The 24,222-nt window shown below is 45.7% G+C and overlaps 1 protein-coding gene across 3 annotated transcripts in view; it reads right to left on the bottom strand.

Annotated features, from left to right (window-relative positions):
- The window catches only part of ppp2r3a (protein phosphatase 2, regulatory subunit B'', alpha), a 172,199-nt gene that overhangs the window by 3,987 nt on the left and 143,990 nt on the right, over positions 1-24,222 (bottom strand). For 2 of the 3 annotated variants that reach the window (XM_083997979.1, XM_083997978.1), the window contains 5 exons: positions 19,033-22,743; positions 3,230-3,514; positions 2,408-2,511; positions 2,161-2,263; positions 1,935-2,009 (listed from right to left, as the gene is read on the bottom strand). In XM_083997979.1, coding sequence (XP_083854105.1) covers positions 1,935-2,009; positions 2,161-2,263; positions 2,408-2,511; positions 3,230-3,514; positions 19,033-21,936 — 3,471 coding nt within the window. In that variant the 5' untranslated portion in view covers positions 21,937-22,743. Of the gene's footprint in view, positions 1-1,934; positions 2,010-2,160; positions 2,264-2,407; positions 2,512-3,229; positions 3,515-4,932; positions 5,655-19,032; positions 22,744-24,222 lie in introns of those variants that run through there. The other variant, XM_083997980.1, reaches the window with a different exon arrangement.

Below are 24,222 nucleotides of genomic sequence, written 5' to 3'. Positions count from 1 at the left end.
GACCAACAATGCATTAACAGCTGATATGTATGTCCTCATTCATTATCTTAGTAACATGGGTCTTTAGCATACAATGGAAACAAGAGGTTCCACCGGTCCCTGCCGGTGAAACACAACACTTCGGATTAGTAAAGAGCGGATTAGCACCCATTTCCTGGTACATGGACCTCCCAGAGCTACTAAATGTCCCATACAGTAGCAGGTCAGCTGGTCTGAACCCAAGGAAGTGTCTTAATATGGACATGTGATGGGCTGAGGCCTCCGCTGCAGTGGGCTGCAGGGGGCATCAGTGTTTCCATGACGTCACTGCACACTGACGCACCAGAGCAAAACCCAAACTTCTGTAGCATGTTTTGCAGCTCACACGCACACACACATACACACACAAAAGCTAATTCTTAAAGGGATAGTTCAACATTTTGGCAAATTGGCCCATTGCCATAATTGCTATAGTCATAGCAGTAGGTTCGTTACCTTTAATTGTAGGTGTAAGCTATTTTTAGTACAGCGGAGCGCAGCAGCAGGCTGCTCAGAGCTACGCTATGGAGGCTAAGGGAATTTCTTGGTTTCCCTCATCAAACTCATCAAATACAAAATCCCAAAACTCCACAGCGCTTTTGTAGACAAGTTGTGAGCTGCACAACCACCACGCTATGAGATAATGACGGAACGATACGAAACGGAGCCGTTTTCGAGGTAAATTCATACAAAACCGCTGATGCGTGTTGCGTTCAGGGACAGTTTTTCAGCAAGCAGTCTCCGTATTTACCCTGTATTTACCTCGAAAACGGCTCCGTTTCGTATCGTTCCGTCATTATCTCATAGCGTGGTGGTTGTGCAGGTCACAACTTGTCTACAAAAGCGCTGTGGAGTTTTGGGATTTTGTATTTGATGAGTTTGATGAGGGAAACCAAGAAATTCCATTAGCCTCCATAGCGTAGCTCTGAGCAGCCAGCTGCTGCGCTCCGCCGTACTGAAAATAGCTTACACCTACAATTAAAGGTAATGAACCTACTGCTATGACTATAGCGATTATGGCAATGGGCCAATTTGCCAAAATGTTGAACTATCCCTTTAAGTTAAGAGGTGTGCAGAGAAGATGTTTCAGAGGAACTGAATTCTGAGAGGTTATTGATATTAAATACTGATCTCACTGTGATGGTTTTGACATCAAAGCTTTTGAGTGTAGTGGTGAAAGTATTGAGATTGAAACAAAAGTAATAGCACTATGTCAAAATATAAAATTCTGATGTGATTTATGTGATCTGTGATTAATTTTTCATTGAAGATGCATGTTCTTTTTGATTTGGTGAATTCATAGTAATCATACTGTTATCTCAGTCTCAGTGTTGGCCATTGTGGCCTTCTTACGGTTGTATTGTTTCAATATTGTTACAATGTGGTTATGTTAACTGTGGTTTGTCCTTTGTTCGCTTTATTATTGTGGACTGTTTTTGTTGTGTCTGTTTTTTCTGTATTGTTGAGAACATGTTTGTACGATGAGTTCATGTTTGTCTATATGTTTGGACCCCCTCGAAAACGAGATGATACATCTCAAGGGGTTTATCCAAATAAAGACATTTCTAACATAAAACAATAACTTGCTATAGCTCTAAATATACGAGTGAATGAAAAATGAAATGGAGATGTTTAAGATAAGTTAAAGTAGGCCTACATCTAGACTGTACATGAGTACAGTACTTAAGTTACTTTGTACAACACAATGCATGACACTGTGTGATGTTAAGTAGATTGTTTTTATTCTTATGTTTTATTTATTATATCTGGATACCAGAAAACCAGCCAGCCAGCTGTGGCTCCATTACAGCCTTTACTTTACTTTGCAGAGCAGGAAGTGAAAATTGAAATCATACACCATCACAATATGACATGAAAAAAAGGACAGCTGATATCCTTTTTTTTTTGGCATTTACCGTTGTGATGTAGCGGGAATGGAATTCCGGTGCATCCTTCAGAAATGTGAGCCCAGGGTGTGTATCCACGATGTCCTGATCAGACAAGAACAAACAGGAAGACAAGAAAAAAGAACAACACAAACAAACACAATTTAGACAAGTCTGAAGGAAACCTACAGGAGACCACACACACACACAGTTGAATGTTTCCGATGTGATGTTGATAAGACAAGTCGACGTTTACCTGCAGTAGAGGAATGAGGTCCTCCTGCTCCAGGTAGTTGCAGCCGGGCTTCGTCAGCAGGGAAATGAACCTCGACGAGTCGTCATGGCAACTGTGCAACAACCTGGGAGGAGAGGAGAGGAGAGGAGAGGACAGCTTATACCACAACCTGAGCTCTCTACTATATAATAGTAATAACAGCATAAAAATAGTGCCAAGACAAAGCAATAATGAACCGTGTGTCAGATAAACGTGACGTCTCTCTTACTTCCTCCAGGTTGCGATGAAGGAGTGGACGGAGACGAAGCCCGTCCTCTCGCCACCTGCTGCGTAGAACATGGGGGCCTTCCAGTAAAGCGGACACCCGCACGCCTGAAGCACAAGCACAAGCACAAGCACAAGCACACACACCATCATTGACCGGCGTACCCAGAAGAACAATTGTGTGCTGTATCCCACCGCACTGTTTGTTTCCTAGAATTGGTGTTTATACTGCTGAGAAAGGAGTGGCGGCGCAGAAACCCAGGCCAAACATTTAGTAGAGAGTAAAAAGGAGAGGAAATGTGAAAAGAATGATGATGATGAGAAAAAAATAAGTAGCCTATGGTCATTTTTTTTAAATGTTTAAACAAGGTTCACTGTTTGTGTTTCTAGGATGCTAGGGGTTTTGGGTAACACTTTACTTGAATAGGTATTCATAAGATTGACATAACACTGTCATAACCATCAATGAATACTTATGACAGCTGTCGTTAAGTGTCATTCGGTAAGTTATGTCACTTTTGATGCAAAGTTGACATTGTTTGAGATGTTTTTGTTCTGACAACTTGACATAAAGACAATTTAAACTGTCATAGCAGACCTAATTGCCAAACTTTAAAAATTATGTCAAGTTCTCATAACAAAAACATCTCAAACAATGTCAACTTTGCATCAAAAGGGACATAGCTTACCGAATGACACTTAACGACAGCTGTCATAAGTATTCATTGATGTTTATGACAGCTGTTATGTCATGGTTATGACAGTGTTATGTCAATCTTATGAATACCTATTCAAGTTTACCGGGTTTTGCTGTCCAACCACTGACCTTTGCAATTTTGCCCATTTCATAAATGTCGGCCTTCTCCTCCTCGAACTCGGTGAAGGCCGTCTCGATGGCAGAGATGGCTGCGTCGTGGTTGGCAGGCGGGCCCGGGGCAGGGAGCCCACGGGGATAGTAGAACCTGGGAATGTTGATGGCGGGGGGAGGTGGGGTGACGATCACCGTAGCTGGAGGAGGGCTGGGCGAGCGTGGCGTGGGGGTGGGTGTGGCCAGGGTAGGGGCAGGGGCTGGTGGAGGTGTGCCTGGCTTCTTCTCTGGCTTGGACTGGACCTGCAGGAGAGAGGGGAGATCATGTGGATGAATAAAAAGCCGGGTTGGGAGGGGATTACCTGGCTGTGTTTGATTATATTAAATGGTAATTAGTTACTTATTTATACTTATACTTTATATTTATATAATTTTAAAATATTTGAATTTTGCGAACTACATCAAATATCTTCACACTTTGTCTGAATCCGAGCTACATTCTTGCACTGCATTTTTTGACAACAATTGAAAGCGCGTTTGCTGTTATTTTGACTTCCTATTAATACGTCAATACATTACTTACCGTATTTCAAACTTCGTTCGAATTAGAAAAAGACAGAAAAAGTTAACTTTCTTTTTCTTTCAGGGGTGACTTTCTCGAGAAGGAGAACAAGGATCATACACTGATGCAATGATTGCAAGTCATAAACATGCAGCGCATACAAATGAAAGACTTATGCAAACTGTGAGTAAGTCGGTCAGTCAATCAGTCAGTCAGTCACATGAAGCAGTCTGCACTTAGGACCGATTTAAACCAGGCAGGAGGAGCCTCAGGTGGCACTATGTCTGTCTTAATGTAATCTGTCCTAATCCTCAGCACCTTAACTAAACAGCACAATGCACATAGAAATAATAATGTTATAAAACTATTTACTTTACTAGGGTTTGCTCAAGGCTTTGTAATATGTACACAGGTAACCAAAGTGGACAACACCATGAATAAAAAAATGGCTGTCAGTAATTAAGGCGATGTGAAGGCACGTGAATGTAAATTGGACAAAAAAATAATGCAAAAAGCCTTCAAATATATTAATAGTGGACCGTCCGCTCGGACATCAATTATTTTATCATCAGCATGCTTTATTGTCCAAATCAGAATTTATGGGTTTATACTACCAGCAACGACAAGGTGAGGTGACACGGCGAGTCATCTTCTAGCAGCTGAGAGCTGCACGTCACAGGTGATGCTGATGCAGATGTGAAAAGTTACAGTTTTCAATAATTGAAGTTTTTTAAATCAAGGTTTGTCAGCGTGTTCAAGCAGATGCTTCCCTGCTGTCTGCCGGGGCCGGTGTGTGTGTGTGTCTACTTGACTGTGTGTATTGAGCAGGACAGCTGTACCTCCCTCCCACCCTCCCACTCTCCTTCACAGCATTCATTCTATCACTCTATTCCTGCACCTCCTGCCCTATTAATACTCTGCTGGTATCTGCCTCAGAATAGTTTGTCGTCCTCGGCATGGCACTCTGTGCATATGAGAGCGACAAGCTGCATCTATACTCTCGCTATATGTGCGTTTAATGTGTAAACGTGTGTGTGTATTCTTACATGTGTGTAAAAGAGGAAAACAGACATTTTATGAGTGTATTTTGTGGGAGTCTTAACTGTTATATTGAGTCCCAACTTGAACTCCGTCCTTGCTGCCCGTTGCACCAACTGACCTGTTGCTGCTGGAAGGACTTGAGTCTCTTCTTGAAGCGAGAAGGGAGGACAAAGTCACACCCCCTGGCCAGAAAGGCCAGCTCCCCCCTCAGATCAGGGTCCCGGCGTAATGTCTCCTTGATCATCATGGTGGTGGCCGAGACTGGCAACCCCCCACCAGACACGGCCACCGGTCCGGCTATCGACACGGCGATTACCGACGGACCAGCTCGCCCAGCAAAGCAAAACAACCGGGGAAAGGAAATCAAGTGGGTTGAAGTAAAGAAGTCCACCTGACAGCTCAGATATCCAGACTAAATCAAAAACAGCCAAAGACCTTAAGAGACTGAAGGAACTTCCAGCACGTGTGTGATTTCACGCAAAACGTTTACTGGAAATCACAAAAAAAAAACTCACTCTTCCAGATTCCACTTGAATGCAACGGGCTCTCAACGATGAGTCCCGTCAAGTCATAATCCAGCAGAGTATTCGTGCAAAGAGATGTTCCTGAAAACGCCCGTGCTGCTACCGTAAAGGCCAGAAGGCAGAACCATGGTACTGCGCCGCTTTAATGGTAAATCACAGCCCCCGGACGGTGGCTTCTATCTGAGGGAGAAGCCCTCCGGTGTTCCCCTGTCAGCTCTGGATGTACATATGCATTTGGTGTGTAGTCTCACTGGTGCCTGCCGCTCCAAGCTGGGCTCTGACAAACTGCACAGAGAAACATGAGCCATGCCGGGGTCTAGCAACACACACACGCGCAGCAAACCGGCTGTCCTGAGCATTAGAGTTGGAGGGGGGGGGGGGGGGGGGGGGGGGCGTGGGGAGTAGAGGTTTGGGGAGGAGGGGGGGTGTCAGCCATGTTGCATATCTGTGTGTAGTGTTTTGCAGGATCTGAGCTCTCCTCAGTCCCTGCCTTTGACAAAAAGGCAGCGAATGGGAAGCTACCACTCATGACTGACTGATTGAAATCATTTTACAGGAAGCCGGGGTCAGTGCTTTACTGCAAGCGGGTAGCTACGACGAGTGGGGCTGAAATATTATCATAGGGGTAATTTGGGAGGGAGTGATAAATCAGTGAGTAAAGCACCTGTTGTTATATCTGTTGACATACAGTCATTCCAGTGGACTGGCTCACAGGCTGAAAGTAGCATTCTCTGTTGTTCAAACATAAATATTTTTAAAGTGTATGTAAAGTAGAAGACAGTCATCAGTATGTATATTTGAAAAAAAGAAAATCATCACAATATATATATATATATATATATATATATATATATATATATATATATATATATATATATATATATATATATATATATATATATATATATATATATATATATAGCCTGAAGTGGGTAACACTTTATAATAAATATAATGCTGGATTCATCATTTATAACACATGAATACTCATATAGTTTATAAACACAGTAAAAATGTTTTACTAATCATTGATAAGCACTAATTGTATTTATAAACTACATACTAATGAGTATTCATGTGTTATAAATGAAGAAATCAGTATTTATTAATGCTGTGTACTTATTATAAGGTGTTACCCTGAAGTGAGGTCATACTCCAAGAGATGCAATTCATTATTACATAAACTTTTTGAGAAGTTTAAACTCTGACTTCAAATAAGTTGCAAATTACTTGTTTCCATATATATAAACAAAGAAAAGCTGTTGGTATTTTCCAACAAATCAACAAACTGCCTCATTGTTTAAGCCCTTTGCTTAATCAGCACCTGCCTAAGGACTCATTAAAACCTGAATCTGAATGTAATGTTTCTAATTAAGTGCAAAATGTAAATGTAGTTGTTGCACATATATAACGAGCTCGACAGGAAAAATGTCAACAAACTTGCATCCTGACAAATTAGCGTATACGGTAATTTCTAATTAGAAAAGCGAGCACGGTCGGTTGGCTTACAGTACGAACTGCAGATACAACTACAAATCCTTCATCTGCCAGGCAGGAGGCTCCGAGTCTGCCCTTTCTCGCAGCTATGCCAAATCAAGCCAGAACCCCTTCACAGCCAAGCAGCACCAATCTGAAGCCTGGCAGTGCAGAGAGAGGGGATCCCTCAGGACACAGAGGCTAAACCTATTTTAAACCTGTCCAGCTAAACATCCCACTCAGACTACAGCATAATGTCTGCCATAGAACCGTTTATTACACACACTGCACTGCCTACATGCATACATACAGGCATGAATGCTTGCCCCTGACTGTCAAGGAAAATCAGTTTCTCACATTCTGTTGAAGCAGTAAACACAGATTCCACCGTGGTTGTGATTTCAGTGCAGCAGATGGAGAGTCTAGTGCCATCTAGTGCTTCTCTGGGCTCCATGAGTGAGGAGCCTCATAAAACACAGGCCAGGGCTATATTTAAGTAGAAATACTTCCGCGCTCTTAGATGAAAACTTTTCAGGAACTAACGACATGATTTTCCAGATCCTGGGTTCATGAAGGTGTTTATAAGAACTTAGGGGTGCAGGAAAACTGAATTATGACTATAATTGTTTTTTATAAGAACAGAATTTCCCCCACAATCACAGCACACTTTGATGGGTGCTGTGTTTTTCTCTCTCTCTCTGTTACATTTAAACATTTATATCCTTGAGTTTCCATCCACTGAGAGCTTGTTCTTTGCCGTCCATTTTCCAGCATTATTTCATCACTGCTTTTGCAGCATGATGTGTGTGCAAATGAATAACAGAGATTTCTCACCCTCGGTATGCATGTGGAAAAGCTGAGAATGTGAGCATGTTGTGTGTGTGAGAGGAGAGACTATCCAGAGAAATAAGTGAGTGAGTAACCTTGGGTTTTAGGGCAACTCCTTTCAGCTCCCTGTACGCCCTAATGAATTCTCTGGAACAACCGGTCTCTGTACTGAAGCCAAGGTCACATACCAATCCCACACATACACATACACACACACACTTGCACACACATTGTCTTCTTTCTGGCCACTTCTTCTTCCCTATGCAGAGGGAAACATTATACAATCAGTATTTCATGTCTATCAACAAATGAGCAGGATCTGGGGAGTCTTTTCAGCAGCCTCTCATGTCATGCTCATTTCAACCACCCAAAGTCAGTTCCCACTCCCTCTCCTGCACCTCCTCCTCCTCCTCAACTGGAACGATCCACTTGTGATATCATAAATCTCTGTATAAAGAGATAGTGTGCATGTAAGTGTGAGTGTGTGTGTATGTGTGTGTAAAGGGAGCCAGGACAGATGCCACTGGGCAGCTGTGTGCTCTTTTCCTGTGTGACTGACAGTCGCTGTAAGTAACCCTGCCCCCTCTGAAGATATCCGGTCGGTCCTAGAACCTGCCGGGTTCGTCCTCGTGCTAAACTTCACTTCATTTCACTGTTTCAAACAACAGTTTTCAACTTGAATAAAAAAAAAACAGATTAGTTACCAAGTCTTGAAAAGTGTGTGAATAGTGATTCCCCAGAAACAACTGGGAGCCAACTCCTTTAAAGACACTTAGACTTTCCACTACGGTACGTGGCAGAGCGGCTGCAGTCTGCTCAGGTGACATGAAAACAACCAGCAGGACAAGCTGTTCCAACTTAGCGTTATACATAAGGTAAGCGGTGACATGTTGGTCAGCTCAGAGGCAAATGCAAATGCATGCAACTTCACTCTTTTGGTTAGCAAACAGAAAACGCTATGATAAACACACTGATTTACCTACTAGCTGCTGGAGCGAGTGCAGCATTAAGCAGCCGAACAGACTGGTATGTTTCCCAGTTAGAGTCCAGGTAGTGTTACAAACCAAGCTCCCAAAGGAAAATGGAAAAATTAAACATAATGTACATAAGATTTAGAAGAAAAAGTAGTATAAGTATACACAGTATGAATAATGCTGGTGATTTTAGAGCTCTGATTTCTGCAGTTTGATTGTAACACTCACTTTTGACACTGATTCTAATAACATACGTGTTAAACTATATATTAGTAAACCTACAGTAAGGGAATTGTATTTCAATTTTATAAGCTTTATAAGCAGAGGACGATGGCGTTTCTCTTAGTCCTGTTACCAAACCCCTTTTTTTTCTTTCGTATAATTCATTACACAATGGCATAAATGATAGACTAAACATAACTGAGAAAAAGGTGGTCTATCTGTATTCTTAATCATATTAAATTAAAACACCATGTTCAGGAAGTAGACAAAACGATTTATCATTCATAAGATTTATAACTCAACTTTCCAAACCTCAGATCTGTGATCAGATGGGATACAGATACCTGTTTTTATTAAAAACAGTTCAACTACATTTAAATATGCATGTAATTCATGCATAGCATAGTAGTAAAAAAAAAAAAAAAAAAGAACAACGGGACCTTTTTCTAAGCCAAAGCAGAATATGCAACATGCTGATTTAACCCCAAACTAATGCAATCCACTAAGGGAAAGACCAGGATGGGGCATTTGTGGAGAGGAGAAGTGCTAATGGAAACTTAAAGGGGGCGAGAGGGGCTGTGGAACAGGTGTGTGTGTGTATGTGTGTATGCTGAGTGTTATGTCTGAGAGTGCTGCACAGACCTAATCCAACCCCGCCGCTACTGGGAACAGGTGAGTCAGCAGCCTTCGGGACATTGATCAAATAGATGCATGATGGGAAGAGCAGGAGGGTCTGAGGCGGAGGGTCAGCTGTGCAACAACTGCTGCCTTCGCCGTCCGGTCGAATACACACTGGACCAACACACATGCTCTTCTAAAGGGTTTAATTAGCACACAAGCATCGATACATGTGTCCAATTTGTCATGGCATATCATTTGTGTTAGTCAGTAGTGTGTGTGTCTGTGTGTGTGTCGGGGCAGGGATTTGTGTGTGTGTCTGTGGATGTGTGTGTATGCCTCAATGAATCCAGTTAACAGGAACTGTGTCTTCCAGTCTTTCAGAGAAGCTAAATAGTGTGAACATAACAACTTCCTAAACACACACACAGACACACACACACCTGCTCTGTGAAACTGGCTGCCTGCCCTGTGTAAAATTATCTGTTTAAATATAGCCACACGATTTCATGTTTATTCCTGCTTCAGGCACCGGGCAGAATTCACACACATATGGACACACACACGTGACCCCAGACACACACACACACACACACACACACACACACATGCATTAAGTTGGGAAATATCGTTGAAAATGATATTTATTTATTTATTTTTGTTGTAAATGTTTGTGAACTATAAACAAAGTGGTTAAACACAGCAAACCTGTTACTGCTTTACTTTCTAATTTATGATGCAAATGCACAGATACAGTATATTGACATGTGTACTGTGACTTTATAACTTATAACTAAAAAAAAAAAAAAAATACTGCAATTTACACTGCATTTCCAAGTGCATGTTGTTATGCATGGCAGCCTTATATTATATTTCTATGTAATGTTATTTTAAAAACTTGCAGGGGAACCACCCGCCCACTGGGACAAATAAAGTTTAAACCTGAACCTGACATCACATGAAAAAAGCTGCCCGCCCCCCCCATCTTTGTGATTACACACACACACACACACACACACACACACACACACACACACACACACACACACACACACACACACACACACACACACACACACACACACACACACACACACACACACACACACACACACACACACACACACACACACACACACACGTTAGACGAGTCCTGCCAAATGCCATCTCCATGGCGATAACCCTTTCCCTGGATTGAGTGGTGGGTGGGATGCTCCCAGGGTTACCGTGCCAACAGCAAGAAACGCAATTCGCATGTCTGCTCCATTCTTTATTCCCTGTCTCACTTCCTCTCGGAAAGGAAACACACACACACGCACGCACGCACGCACGCACGCAAACACGCATACATATTATGCACATGAGCACAGACAGTCACACAAAGTTGCCTTGGGAGCCTCCTCTTCAGACTGTGGAGAATGAAGCCAGTTCAAGTGCAGTTTCCGTGATAGATGAAGTGAATCGCTGCTGGACATGGTCTACCTCACATCCGAATCAGAGGAGGACAAACCTGGGAGCAGTTAAAAACACAGCTGCTGTGGCTGCTGCTGCTGCTGCTACAGGGGTATGGGGAGGAGGGGGGGGCAGACTCAGGTACCACAGCAGTCAATAGGAATGTTTTTTTTAAATGAAGCCACTGAACCTCAGTATTACGTCCTGTAGATCCTGAAAGACATTAAGACGACTATAGGGAATAATAAACAAGGTTGTGTCCATCGTCCATTTTGTTCATAACAATGGACATGGACAGTTCAGTTAAAAGTGAGCAGTATATGGAGATCATCAATTTATATCAATGACTGCTACTTGCATAGTTTCATACCTTTTAGTGCCAACTAAACTAGCTATTAAGAGGCTTATTTTATATCAATACAACAGTCTAATACAACTGTTGAGTTGTTACGGGACTACTTGTTGTTCTTCACAGTTATCTCAAGGCACTTACTACTTACTCATTTTTTTTACTTGCTTCATTCTAGTGGAATTTGTTTTTACTAAATGAATTACTGCTATACGAGGGCGTCAATGAATAGCTGGATGTTTTGGAAAATAGACTTATTCACTGTCTGGCAGCGAGTTGGAATGAGAAAGTCTGCAACACTCATGTCGGTCCATACCAGACCACAGCCAGCACGGCCAGTTACTGTCGCTTATCTTACAGACATAAAACGTTATCTCTCACTATCTGAAAAGAAAGCAAATAAGATTAGGCCTATTTCCCAAATGTCAGACTTTTCCGTCAATAATGTGCATGACGGAGACTGGGACTAATTTGAAAAAGTTGTGAATCAGTTTCCTTCACACTGAACTAATCCTTTTTTTTTTTGGAAACACTTTGCTGTAACTCTTGTCTGTGGTTTTGGTAATTGCTACCATTGTTGTGTTTCATCTAACTAATGTTTTCACACTTTCCAGTTGCTTTAATTTAAGACTTCAGAGAACAGCTGTTTGTTTTTTTGTATGAAATCTTACAGTCATGATTAGAAGGACTTATTTTGTTCACATTTTGTACAATGCAGAGTCCTTTGGTGATGGTGGTGAATTATTACTGTTCTTGTGAAAAGAGATAATAGAAATTGGCTAAGCAGAATAGTCATGTGGAAAAAAAGACAATGATTTATTTTGATTGGATCCATTTTTTAAATTACTATATTAAAAACAAAAAACGTGTGATAAATTACATTTTAAGGCCATAAGGAGCAGACTTGATCTGGCTCTGGGAACTTTGTTTTTTCAGAAATGTCCACTTATTGTATCACTTCTGGGAGGGACGAGCGGCTCCATCACCAGAAAAAAAATCCCAGTGAATCATCTCCCTCATGTTCAATAACAACAAACTCAGATGGCTTCCACTGGGCAGCTTGGCATTTTATATTTATGCCCAATGATGATCAAGGCAAGTTTTGCATTACATTTTCATGGCTATTTTGGGATTTAGACTGAGTGAGCTCATCCTACATCAGCAATAGTGACGGTCCGCCGCCTGAAGCTGCAGCGAGAGAGAGAGAGAGCGCCGGCACATCTCCACGCAGCCAATGGCGGAGCAAATCAGCTCCTGTTTCCTCTCTTTTTTTAGAGAGAAGAGTAAAGATAGATGGGAATGTTAGGAAGGAGAAGTGTGCCTGTATTAATAAGTAGCTACTGCACAAGCATTACCATTTTGTTGCAGCCCCGGTACTATTAAAAACTAAACCTTTTGAGGGAGGAGGTGGTCGGGTGGCACTGAAGCATGATGGGTACAAGCTCAAAAAGAGGTGCACCTGTTACATAAGTCATCATCATCACACCCAGCTGATCAGATACATCATATCAACCACACATCACAAGCACCATGTTGCCAGTAAATAACGTTAATCTATCACAGGACCTATGGTAATAACGGCTAGACAACATACTAGAGCACTATCTTGCATAACTCCTTCCAGACAACAGCAATTTCCTCATAACGTCTCAGTCATGGCAGATTGTGCCATTATTTCAACACCCATGGTTTTTTTCCGCTGTGTTAACAAAAATCAAACACACTACATAATAAGCAATAAAAGCAGCTTATGAAATTGAAGCACATGTGAAAATCTCCAAGGACAGTGACACTGATTCTGCTTTAAATCCTGAAACATTGGTATTAGTTCACCAATCATCCTGTAGATGGAGCTATGGATCCTCTTCATATCAAAGCAACAGGGGCGAGCTGATGCTGTATTTTATGATACAGTAGGGGCTGAGAGTCACTAGAGGGTAGCAGCTCTCTGCATGTTAACACGTCTGAATGGCACCAAAACATACACGTGCACGCATCACTGACAGAAGATGCCTTTTTCTTTTCTGCAGCACTTTGGCGTAATCTCATCTCACAGAATAAAACTCGCTGAAATCCCCTTGACAGAGATGTTTGTTTGTCGGAAACAGTATGCACAATATCACCACAGCGGCAACCACAGCTTCTCATATCAGTTTCGTACCAACAACATGCAGCTTTGCCTCCAGTAACTCATTACACAGCAAAGAATATTTTATTCCAAGAAGTGTAAAAAAAAAAACTCAGCTATAGCCTACTCGCTCTGGAAAGATGAGATAAACCGGCGTATATGGGTCAAACACTAGAAGCGTTTTTCAGCTTTTCAGTATTTCATCCACACAGAGTTATTTTTTATCCTGACGTGCTTGTTTCGATTAGGTGATGAGAGCTGGAGAAAATCCCCGGCTCAGTTTGGGTGGAGCCGCCGGGTCAAGAGAAGGGAGTTCAAAGACAGAGAGTGGAGGGTGGGGTCAGACAGACGGGGGGAGACTGGACTGGAGGGGTTGGGCGTGGGGGGCTGACACCCAAGCAACCACTCATGGTGTTCCTGGACATTGGGAAACTCTTTTCACAAAAGAAACACACACACATACACACAACAAGGACACGTACGCACGGCGAGGCCACACCCGCACATCAACACACATCCAGCCTCCCATTTGATTCCCCTCAACCCCCACTCCGCCCCCCCCTGATTCTAATGTCGGCCAATGGGGGTTGCACAACTATATATTCTGGGGAAGGGGAGTCCCACCGAATACCTTCTGCTTATAAACATGTTGTGGTGGTTGCCATGGCGACGCAGAGATGGGCCCAAGGAGTTACGCAGCAGTGACTCCCACTGAGGTAAAAAAAAAACTTCACATGAAAAAATGGGTTGCATTAAAGCAGCAGTGTGTGTGTGTTTGTGTGTGCATGTGTGTGCATGTGTGTGTGTGTGTGTGCATGTGTGTGTGTGTGCGCGTGTGTGTATGTGTGTAATCATCTCTGCAAGTGCACACACACACTCCGACAGAGCACACTGCACTGCTGGGAACACCAGTTGGATGATATCCCAGCTTGCACTTGGGAGTGGTGAATTATGATGTCAGTGGCATAAAAGTGTGTGTGTGCGTGTGTGTGTTTGTGTGTATGTGTGTGTGTGCAAAGATCTCTGAGCTAAATACGTAAGGTTAATGAACTCCACCTTTTTCTAAGTGTGTGTACGTGTGTTTACGTGTATGTGTGCGTACTTCTAAGTGTGTGTGTGTGTGTGTCAAAAGGCTGGGTGGTGAAGTATCCATTGTCCAGGCTAACAGCTAACAGCTAACCTCTCGGATGGTATGAACTGTAATGGAAAACTCCTCTCCCACATAGCAACACTGGCCTCTGTTTGGGAGTGCATTGTGCGTACGTGTATGTGTGTGTGTTTGTGTGTGTGTGTATCATCTGTGTGCTTGCGCACCTCAGTTGGAATGGGCGTCTTTCCGTGCTTGGCCGAGGTTCCTGCTGTGACCTTATTTCCTGTGGAAGTAGCGGAGGAATGATGTCATCCTCGCTTGACCCTGAGTCAACAACTGCACACTGCAGGACCCCCGCTGAAGCCCCGCCCCCTCCATTACCCCCAAGCACCAAGACTCTCCTTCATATCTCTGTTCTTTTTCCCTTTGCCTGCTCCTCTTCTTCTCCAGCTCCCTGTGAATTCTCCTCTTTTCTCTGAGCAAGCTTCTCCAGGAAACAAAACAAAAAAAACTTCTCCTCTCCCGCTGTCTTGCACAGACATCCATTCATTTGGCTTTCCTGTCCACCATGCTTTTTTCTTTATCACTCCTTCCATCCCCCTTATCTTCTGAGGCTTTCTGTGCCAAAAATAAGCATCAGGCTTCTGTCTAAAAGGTCGGCAGTTCACCTCGCTCAGCTGGCAAGAAAAACACGGTCAGAAAAGCTCAGAAAGAGACGAACAATAAGATGAAAACTGCCCTTGAGTGGCACTTAATGCATCTTCTGGAGGCTTTAATGGTGGCTAGGAGTGGTCGGCTTCATTCAATTGTGTTTACAGTGACCTGTTTTAGTATGAGACACAGGCATAATCTACCAAGTGGTCCACTACATGTGCTTTCTGGCAACAGTCAGGCTTGTAAACACTCTCTGACCTGCCAGATTACATGAACTGTTCTTTGTGAAGTACACTCACATGCAGGACCAAACAGGACCAACAGAATCTGAGAAACAACACTTCATGTTTTGCAACTCTCCTTGAAACATATTAGAATTCCTCAATCCAGTTACAAGTAGGGTTGCAAAATTCCGGGAATTTTCAAAGTTGGAAACTCTCCACGGGAATTAATGGGAATAAACGGGAATAATACAAATTTGAAGGTTGGCCCTTAACAGAGGGAACTTAAATAAAGTTGGGGAAAAAATATTGTAGCATAATCTTGGCTAAAACAACCAGATGTGTGTGTGCAAGTACACTTGAATATCTATCTATGCTATTCCTCAATCACATGCACACAGCACACTGCTTACTGCAGGGCTCTTGAGGCCCCGGTTCGAATCCCGCATCGGGCAGCCCTTTCCTGCATGTAATTCCCTCTCTCTGCCGCCCATTTCCTGTCTCTCTCTCCACTGTGCTATCAATTAAAGACAATAAAAAATACCCCCAATTTCCAGTTAATTCCCATAAATTCCGAATAATTCCCATGGAAAGTTTCCAATTTGGAATATTTCCAAAATTCCCCAGCTTAACTCCCCATTCTAGAAGTTTCTGGAAATTTACCAGAAATGTTCCGCCCCTTTGCAACCCTAGTTACAAGTCAAGTAGAGTTCATCTTTTTGCAGATAATGTCCCACAACATCTGGTCCAGAGCCAGGTTTGGATGGAAGTTAAAAAAAAAGAAAAGAAAAAATCGTTTTCCTCCAGAGTAACCCTGCACCAAACCCCCTTTAACTGACTAGTGCTATTCTAACCCAGCAGCAACGCGGCCACGCCAGTTGGCAAAAACACTCAGATCATCATCAGCAGTGGGTTAATTAAGCCGTCAGAATGTCAGCTCTGGATGCAGCCAGCAGCGTACGTGTGTCTGTAAATCATGTCACCGTCGTCACTGGCTGCACTGAAACAACCCCCTCTGAAACAAAAACATTCAGGTCAGATTTCTCCTCTCTCATATTTCCCCAAAAAACCGAGAGAGAGAGAGAGAGAGAGAGAGAGAGAGAGTGAGAGAGAGGAGGGGGGAGGAAGAGGCGTCACTGAAAGGCCGTTGACCTGAAGTACCACAAACAGATTTAGTCGACTTCGCTCTCAGCATCACCGCTGCCACGTTTTGCTCTCACACTCTGAGTTTCGACTCCTCTGATTTATATCGGCTGGCTTCCTTGTCTCCATGGAGATTAATGGGTCTGCCTTGACAGGTGCAGAAAGCCCTGTATTAGTCTGTCAGCAGCAGAATCAACAATAAACACGTGGGCACTTGTACTCACACACACACGCGCGCACACACACACACACACTGACACCAACAAGGATGCTGCTGCGGCCTGAGGGCAGCCTCGTCCCTGAGGGCTTAACAGAGAACTTCCCATCGAAGCCGAGGCAGTGCCAAGTGAAACAGGGCCACAGATCTCCAAGGTGGAGTGTGTGTAAGTGTGTGTGTGTGTGTGTGTTGTGAGTGCATGTGCATTTTCTCACTTGTGCGAGAGGGGGGGGATTGCCTTGTTTACAGTTTGATTGGCAGTTTAATGTGCGACTGAGGCAAAGGGGGGGGCGGGGTTGGCGCTGAGGAATATTAGCATAATTCCCAGAGTGCCAGAGTTGGTATTGGGTGTCAGAGAGCTATTCCCAAACTCAGCTGTGACCCACAGTAGCACTGGGTCAACTTACCCTCAGGCCAACAAACAGACACACACACACACACACACACACACACACACACATACACACACATTTACAAATACAAGCTTGGTTAAACGCACACATTCAGCAAAAAGGGGTTCAAGACTGGAATACGACTGTATATGTGCATGAACACATGTGTAATTGCACACATATGCATGAGCATCTGGACATGTATGGACGCCTGAGTGCACACACACAACATGCAAACAAACACACACACACCGACACACACACACACACACACACACACACACACACACACACACACACACACACACACACACACACACACACACGTATGCAGGTCCATTTACACTGTGGCGACAGTGCGTCTGTTAGCAGGATGCCATAGTACAGAGAGGTGGACAGATTTAGGTCTCCCTCACACCTAACTCTGCCAGGGGTGGAGGGTAACGATACCGTTAACACTCAGTGTGCCAACAGACCCCTAAGACCCCCAGACCCCCAAACCAACACCTCGCCCCGCCCCACCTTTCAACCGCCCTCCCGCCACGCTCCAATCAGCACCACTCATTGGGGGCTGCTCTGCCTTCCACACGGCAACAACTGCTCCCAAAATAAACATGGCAGCCAATCACAGGGAACGGGAGCAAGAAGTGGTGGTCAACGTAAGACCACCTCCTTGACCGTAGGTGAAAGAAGGACACTAAGAAGCAAAAAAAGAAGAAAAATTGACCCAGATGCATGCAACAAGAGGAAAGAAAAGAAAGAATAGAAGGTGCAAGAGATTACAAAGAGATGTGGAGGCAGGGGAGCAGAAAAACAAAGAAAGAGAGAGAGAGAGGAAGGAGAGATGGATAAGCAGTGAGAGGACAGAGGAGGAATGAGATCGCGTAATGATGTGTTTGGGTGCTGGCTGTTCTGTTCTGACTACGGCAGCTACCATGGTAACCTCATAAATAGGTGCCCTACATATCAGCAGGGCATAAGGTTACACAGCTCAGTAAATAAACACACACACACACACACAAACAGCAGCAGGAGAGTGACTCGGAGAAGAAGGAGGGATGCTGGGAGAAGGAAAAACAAAAAAAACAAAGCAAATTAGTGAGAAAAGAAGAAAGGAGAGGGGGAAAAAACCTGACAACCAATGATTTGATACTGTGAGTCGGTGTTAATGTGTGTTTGTCTGTCATGAGTAATTATCTAAATCCACAGTGTGCTGTTGAACACCCACATCACAGACAGGGTGAGGTAACCCCCCCGCCCCTCTCACCCCCACCTTTCCCCGTTTATTCACTACAGCGTCACAACCTCGCACACACACACACGCTCCAGTTCCCTTCACCCCCCACCCCTCACCCCACCACAACCCCCTAAATTACCTTTTCAATATTATTCCCCAGGGAAGAAAAGGAAAGCCAACACACACACATACTCACGTACACACATTGGTAGGACAAAACACGAATTAAAAAGTAGGAAAAGTCAACAGAGAGCCACTCCTAACACAATGAGCTGTTCTGTTCCATGATTTAAAAGCACCAGCAGCCTATTTTTATTTTTTATTCCGGCGCACAGATAGGGGGGAATAGAAACTGTATCAGCGTGTTAATGAGTGCTATTCATCACGGCCCATCAGTCATGGAGGCATCAGCCCTGTTGTGTCAAAGCAATACCACCCTCGCCTGGGTGTTTAATATTAAACACACTGGCAGCGATGGAGGCTGTCTTTCAGATTGCCTATTGCTGTCAGTCAGTCGGTTTCACTGTCAATGAGTCAGACTGCCTGTTTTTTTGTTTTTTTTACACCATAGATGCAGCAAAAAGTGACATTTGATTAATATCATTAGTGAACTAACCTTTGAAATGATGTTAAACACAGCTTGTGCATTTGTCAGCAATATAATATCAATTTCAATATGTGTGCGTCACTTACTCGGATCACCTCTGGAGTCTGCTGGATGAGCAGGGTTGAACCGGTGTCTCTGGCAGCAGCAGCAGGATCACCAGCAGCAGCAGCAGCAGCAGCAGTGGGGGTGGTGGGGGTGGTGGGGATGGGGATGGTGGTGGTGTCTCTTGGAGTTGGAGCCTCAGGTGCGGCCACAGGTGTGAGGTCGTCGACCGACTGCGCGGTGATTTGCAACGTTTCGGGAGCAGGGGTGTCAGCCGCGGAGGCTTCTGTCACTTCATCTGTGATTTCAGTCACAGGCTCGGGTGTCGGTGGTGGTGTGGGTGTGGATGTGGGTGTGGGTGTGGTGGGCAGAGGTTTGGGGGCAACATCAGGTGTAGGTTCAGGTGCGGGTTCGGACGTAGCGTCGTTGCACACAGCTTCAGGTGCAGGTGCAGGTGTCGGTGCAGGGGGAACTGCGATTGTATTTGCGATGGAGTGTTTTGGAGGTATCGCCGGGGCTGCGATTGTGTGCACGGGCGGAGCAGCGGGAACAGCGGCGGTTGGAGGGTTTACGCTCTCCACGGGGGTCTCGGCCCTGCTGCTGCTGCCGCCGGTGGTGGTGGTGGTGGCCAGCGTGTCCTGCAGGAGCCGCATCACCTCCCGCTCCTTCCCGCATTTCCTCTCCGCGCTCCCTGAGCTCCCCGCCCCGTTGTCCACCAGCTCCTGTGCAAAACTCTCAATGCTCTCCAGGATCCTCAGCAGAAGGGCGCCGTCCTCCTCCTCTCCCAGCGAAGCTTCGCTGTTCTCCCCCTGAGGAGGAGGAGGAGGAGGAGGAGAAGGAGCGAAAGCCGATGGGGTCCTGGAGCTAGGACCGTTCATGGATAAGTGGCTCGCCGCCGGCTTCTGGACTGGAAACTGGGCTTTTTTGGGCTGTGTGAAGGCCTCATTGGAGATGATGATCGCCTGGCTCTCCTCCCTCTTACGGGTCTTGGCCGGAAGCGGAGGCTCAGTGCTTCGAGGATGGCTCATACTCTGAGACAGATTCTCCAGGTCCATCAGTAGCTTGTCGATGTCATCGTTCCTGTGTGAGACGGCTTTGGGCGTGGAGATTGTGAGCAGGGGAGATGAGGGCCAAGCGGGGCCGTAGCCGGTGTTGGCTGGAGATGCATTTGAAGAGTTATGATTATGAAGTGTGTGTGGTTGGGACAGGTGCATGTGCTGACCTGAGAACACAGGCCCGTTTTTGTTCTGGAGAGTGTTTACCCCTCTGGTTGGAGCAGTGAGTGTCTGTTGTTGTGAGATTAGTTCTGGTGCCTTGCCCACATCTGCTTCCTCCTCCTCGATATAAAGAGCCTCCATAGGGGAGGCCGGAGGAGTGTGTGTGTACGGCGGGGTCGGCGAGGTGCGAAGAGGGGAGGGGGACGGCGACGGAGAGGAGCCGGACGGAGAGCAGGCGATAGACGGCGGAGAGAGCGTGTGTTGCGTGATAGAGGAAGAATGTGGGTGTTGTTGTAGTCCGTTGGTGAGGGAGCTGGTTCTGGATGGGGAGCTTTGGACTGGTATGGTGTGGATGGAGTCTGATTTCAAAGACGATGAAGATGAAACGGAGGACGGAGTAGAGGACGCAGAGTGAGGAACCATCTTCGGGATGGGAGGCGACTGCACCACATCCTCGTAGCGAGGAGGCTGCTCGTTGCCAAATATGGGAGAGAACGGTCCTTGCTGGATGGAGTGAAGGGTGTTGACCAGCTCGGCCAAATCGCTGTGCCCGCTCCCCGGTGCGCCTTGACCGCCCTGCCCGCCGCCACCGCCCAAGCCGCCTCCCAAGCCGCCGATCCCCTCCAGCTCCAGAGGAAGTCTCTTCAGATAGGAGCTGAGTCGGGTCATCACGGCCCGATACATGCTGTCGGGGCTGGCGCTTCCATCCTCCGGACCGCCGCCGGCTTTGCTCTTGATGCACTGCTTGATGATGTCCGTGCATTTCTTTAGGTCTTCGGAGCATTTCAGCAGGATGTCCAGGCAGGCGCGGATGTCCTCGCCGCCCGCTCCGCTGCCCGCCTCCGCCCGCGTCTTCTCCAGCAGACGGGCGATCAGGTTCTCCTCCCCCAGGGTGTTGCGGTACAGCGAGGCCACCGTGTTGAGGCTTTGGTCTAATGAGCTGATGCTCGTCAGGCTGCTGGTGGAGCCGCCGCCTATTTTGGTGATGGCCGCCAAGGTGCTGGAGTTTCCCTTCAGCTTGGAGTCCTCCAGCGCTCCGGCTGCTTTCCCCAGCACGAACGGAGGCACGTTCTCGTCGTTGGAGACGGCCGTGCCGTTCGTCATGCCGTTCGTCGTTCCGTTGGTGGTGATGTTGGAGCTGAAGTGGCCGTAGATGATCTCCAGGTCGGTGGAGCGTCGACTGAAGGAGTCGGGACGGACTTTGCGGCCTTTCCTGAAGGTGACGTGGCTGGAGGAGGAGAGGCGGAGCTTGTCAAAGGAAAACTCTTTGAGCTTCCCACTGGCCAGGTTGATGGCCTCTTCAGTTATGTCCTTCAGACTGCTGGAGGTGGTCAGGTTTCCAGTCGACCCTACGCACGTTGGGGCCTTTTTACCTCGCCACGTGGGGCTGTCCTCCCCGACTGACAAATTGCCGCTGCTGCCCGCCCTCTCGAGGCCACCGTTATAACTGGAATCCACGGCGACGCTAGTTTTACCATGGTTGGGGAGCTGCTGAGTGATCATGTTACGGGAGTGTAGGGCTGAGCTGTTGGTGTCGGGGTAAACAGGGTCCGGTGCCACGAGCAGCTCCGAGCAGGTGCCGCGGTGCGCGACGGTGCAGTCCAGACCCTGGGACAGCGCCCCACATGGCCCGGAGCAGTAGTGCACAGCGTGGGAGTGAGTGCGCCGGTCCACCACCACGCTGTTGTAGCAGCTCACACTGCTCACCACTACACGATACGCTGCTGCCATGATGAGCAGTGGTGCTTCAGGGCATAGGAAGGTCAAAAAAACAAAGCAAAGCAAAAACAATACAATGTTCACAAAAAAAACTCCAAATGGATGATAGTCTTTTGTTGAAACTACTTCACTTGAGAGGGAAAAACAGGAAAAAATAGTCTTTCAACTGCATGATCGCGAAGCAAAAACAAAACAAAATTTTAAAAAAGGCCGTCAACCCATGAAGAGAAACATCTACAACTCTTAAAGTCGATACTCTGTCATACTTGCAATTGAAAAAAAAAAAAAAAAAGCTTTTAGATGACTCCACGCTCTTGCAAGGGGAAAGAATTCCTTGTCTGAAATCTCAGGGCCTCTTAATAACAGCTGGAAGGTTCCTCCTCTCTCCACAGGCACCTTCTCCGTTTCCTCTCTAGCAGCAGCTCATTAGCCACTAATGATAGCCATGGAGGACGGCGACAGCGGAACATCCAGCTGGGGTATCACCCTTCCCTTAAAAGAGGCAGGCCCGAGGGCTTAATCCGAGGCCAGCGAGGCCTTAACATTGCCCCTCATCCTCTGGGGCAATGAGACGTATAGGAAGAAGACGAACTCCCCCCTTATCTCGCACTCTGATTACTCGTCCTTCTTTAACTCGTCCTGAAGGAGCTGGAAACGGACACAGCTGCAGAATAGCAGGGGACCGACCGCTGCAGATGGCCGCCTTCCTTCCTCCGCTTCTTCTCCACGAGCGTTGGTCTGGATCTCCGTCACTCTCGCGCTCCCTCTCGTCTCTTCAGTCTCCCACTGTCAACCATGTGTCAGAAGGGGGGACACCACCTGCGAGTCAGAGAGGGAAGGGGAGAGGGGGGGAATGAAGGACAGGGAAAACAGAGGAAGAGAGGAGTAAATCATTAAGACGGTCATCGAGAAGTGGATACATCAATATGGAGCTGTGTGTGTGTGAGAGAGAGAGAGACCCTGAAGCTATCATCCAGATGCCAGCTGATGTAAAAAAAAACTAAACTAAAAAGAAAACCCCTCCAAAACTGCATTTAGCTTCACATCAGCACACAAACCACAAAAAGCGCCGTTAAACAGGCTGAGCAGAGTGAGAGAAAGACGTGACTCCCTCTTTCGTCATCACAGCAGATCTTCAAAGAGTTTTCTCTCTCACCCTGCTGAGAAATCACAACTCGGCAGGTGTGGTGGTGGTGGGCACAGAGAGAAAACACCTGTTGCTTTTTACGTCTCCATTCCTGATTTCCACCCCCCGAAGCTCCATGTTTGTTAATGCATTAAAGATGTAGTTTATTTCATTCATACTGTTGTGTTTGACTCATGATTTTTTCCAGTGCTTCAGAGGAAACACAAAAAAAGGCTGAATAACACAAAATTGTTGAGCAGAGGTCATGGTGTGACCTTCAGCTGTTCCAAACACAGAGTGTGACAAAGAGCTGCCTTGAACTTTATCATACGCCAAAATAGAACAAATCCTCACAGAGCTGTAAAATCTGACTTTTGGACCAACAGACTGACAACTGAAAGTTAATACACTTGTCACTTGTACAGTACAGATTTTAATTGTCATCTTTTTTCTTTTCTTTTTTAAAGCGGAAGTAAGCGGAATATTTGTGTTAATATAAGTCTTAAATAGTTATATCTTCCGACGGCAATCACTTATATAGAGTGTTTGGTCTGAAACACGGGTCTGTCAGTCACTCTGCTCTGCTGTAAGCCGAGGAGAAAACTTTCCTTGTATCCTACAACCTTTATCCAATGAGGAGAGAGAACGGCATAAAGGGGCGGTCCTCTCTGTGTGTGCAGCCAAGGGATGCGCGTGAATGTGGTGACGTAGGGACGAGGGCGGGGACTGCTAACTCCATCGGCTGACAAGAGGTTAGCCAAAACGACCGGATCGCTTACTTCTGCTTTAAAGCAGAAGTAAGCGATATATTTGTGTTAATATAAGTCTTAAATAGTTATATCTTCCGACAGCAATCACTTACATAGAGTGTTTGGACTGAAACACGGGTCTCTCAGTCCCTCTGCTCTGCTCTGAGCCGAAGAGAAAACATTTATCGTATCCTACAGTTTTTATCCAATGAGGAGAGAGAACGGCATGCAGGGCTGTGTGTGCAGCCAAGGAACGCCGTGAATGTGGTGACGTAGCGACGAGGACTGTTATGGTGCGTTCAAGGAAACTCGTATTTTTCCGACCGTGAAGTGGTACCAGTTCGATCTGGTACGAGTTCACCGGTCGGAAGTTACGAGTGGCCGTTATAGTGACTTTCACCGGTAAAACAGGTCGGAAAAACA

Source organism: Trachurus trachurus (genome assembly GCF_905171665.1).
Source record: "Trachurus trachurus genome assembly, chromosome: 22".
In the NCBI taxonomy this organism is placed as follows: Eukaryota; Metazoa; Chordata; class Actinopteri; order Carangiformes; family Carangidae; genus Trachurus; species Trachurus trachurus.
The sequence above is the reverse complement of the archived record's forward strand: the minus strand, read 5'-3'. Positions and strand labels throughout refer to the sequence as shown.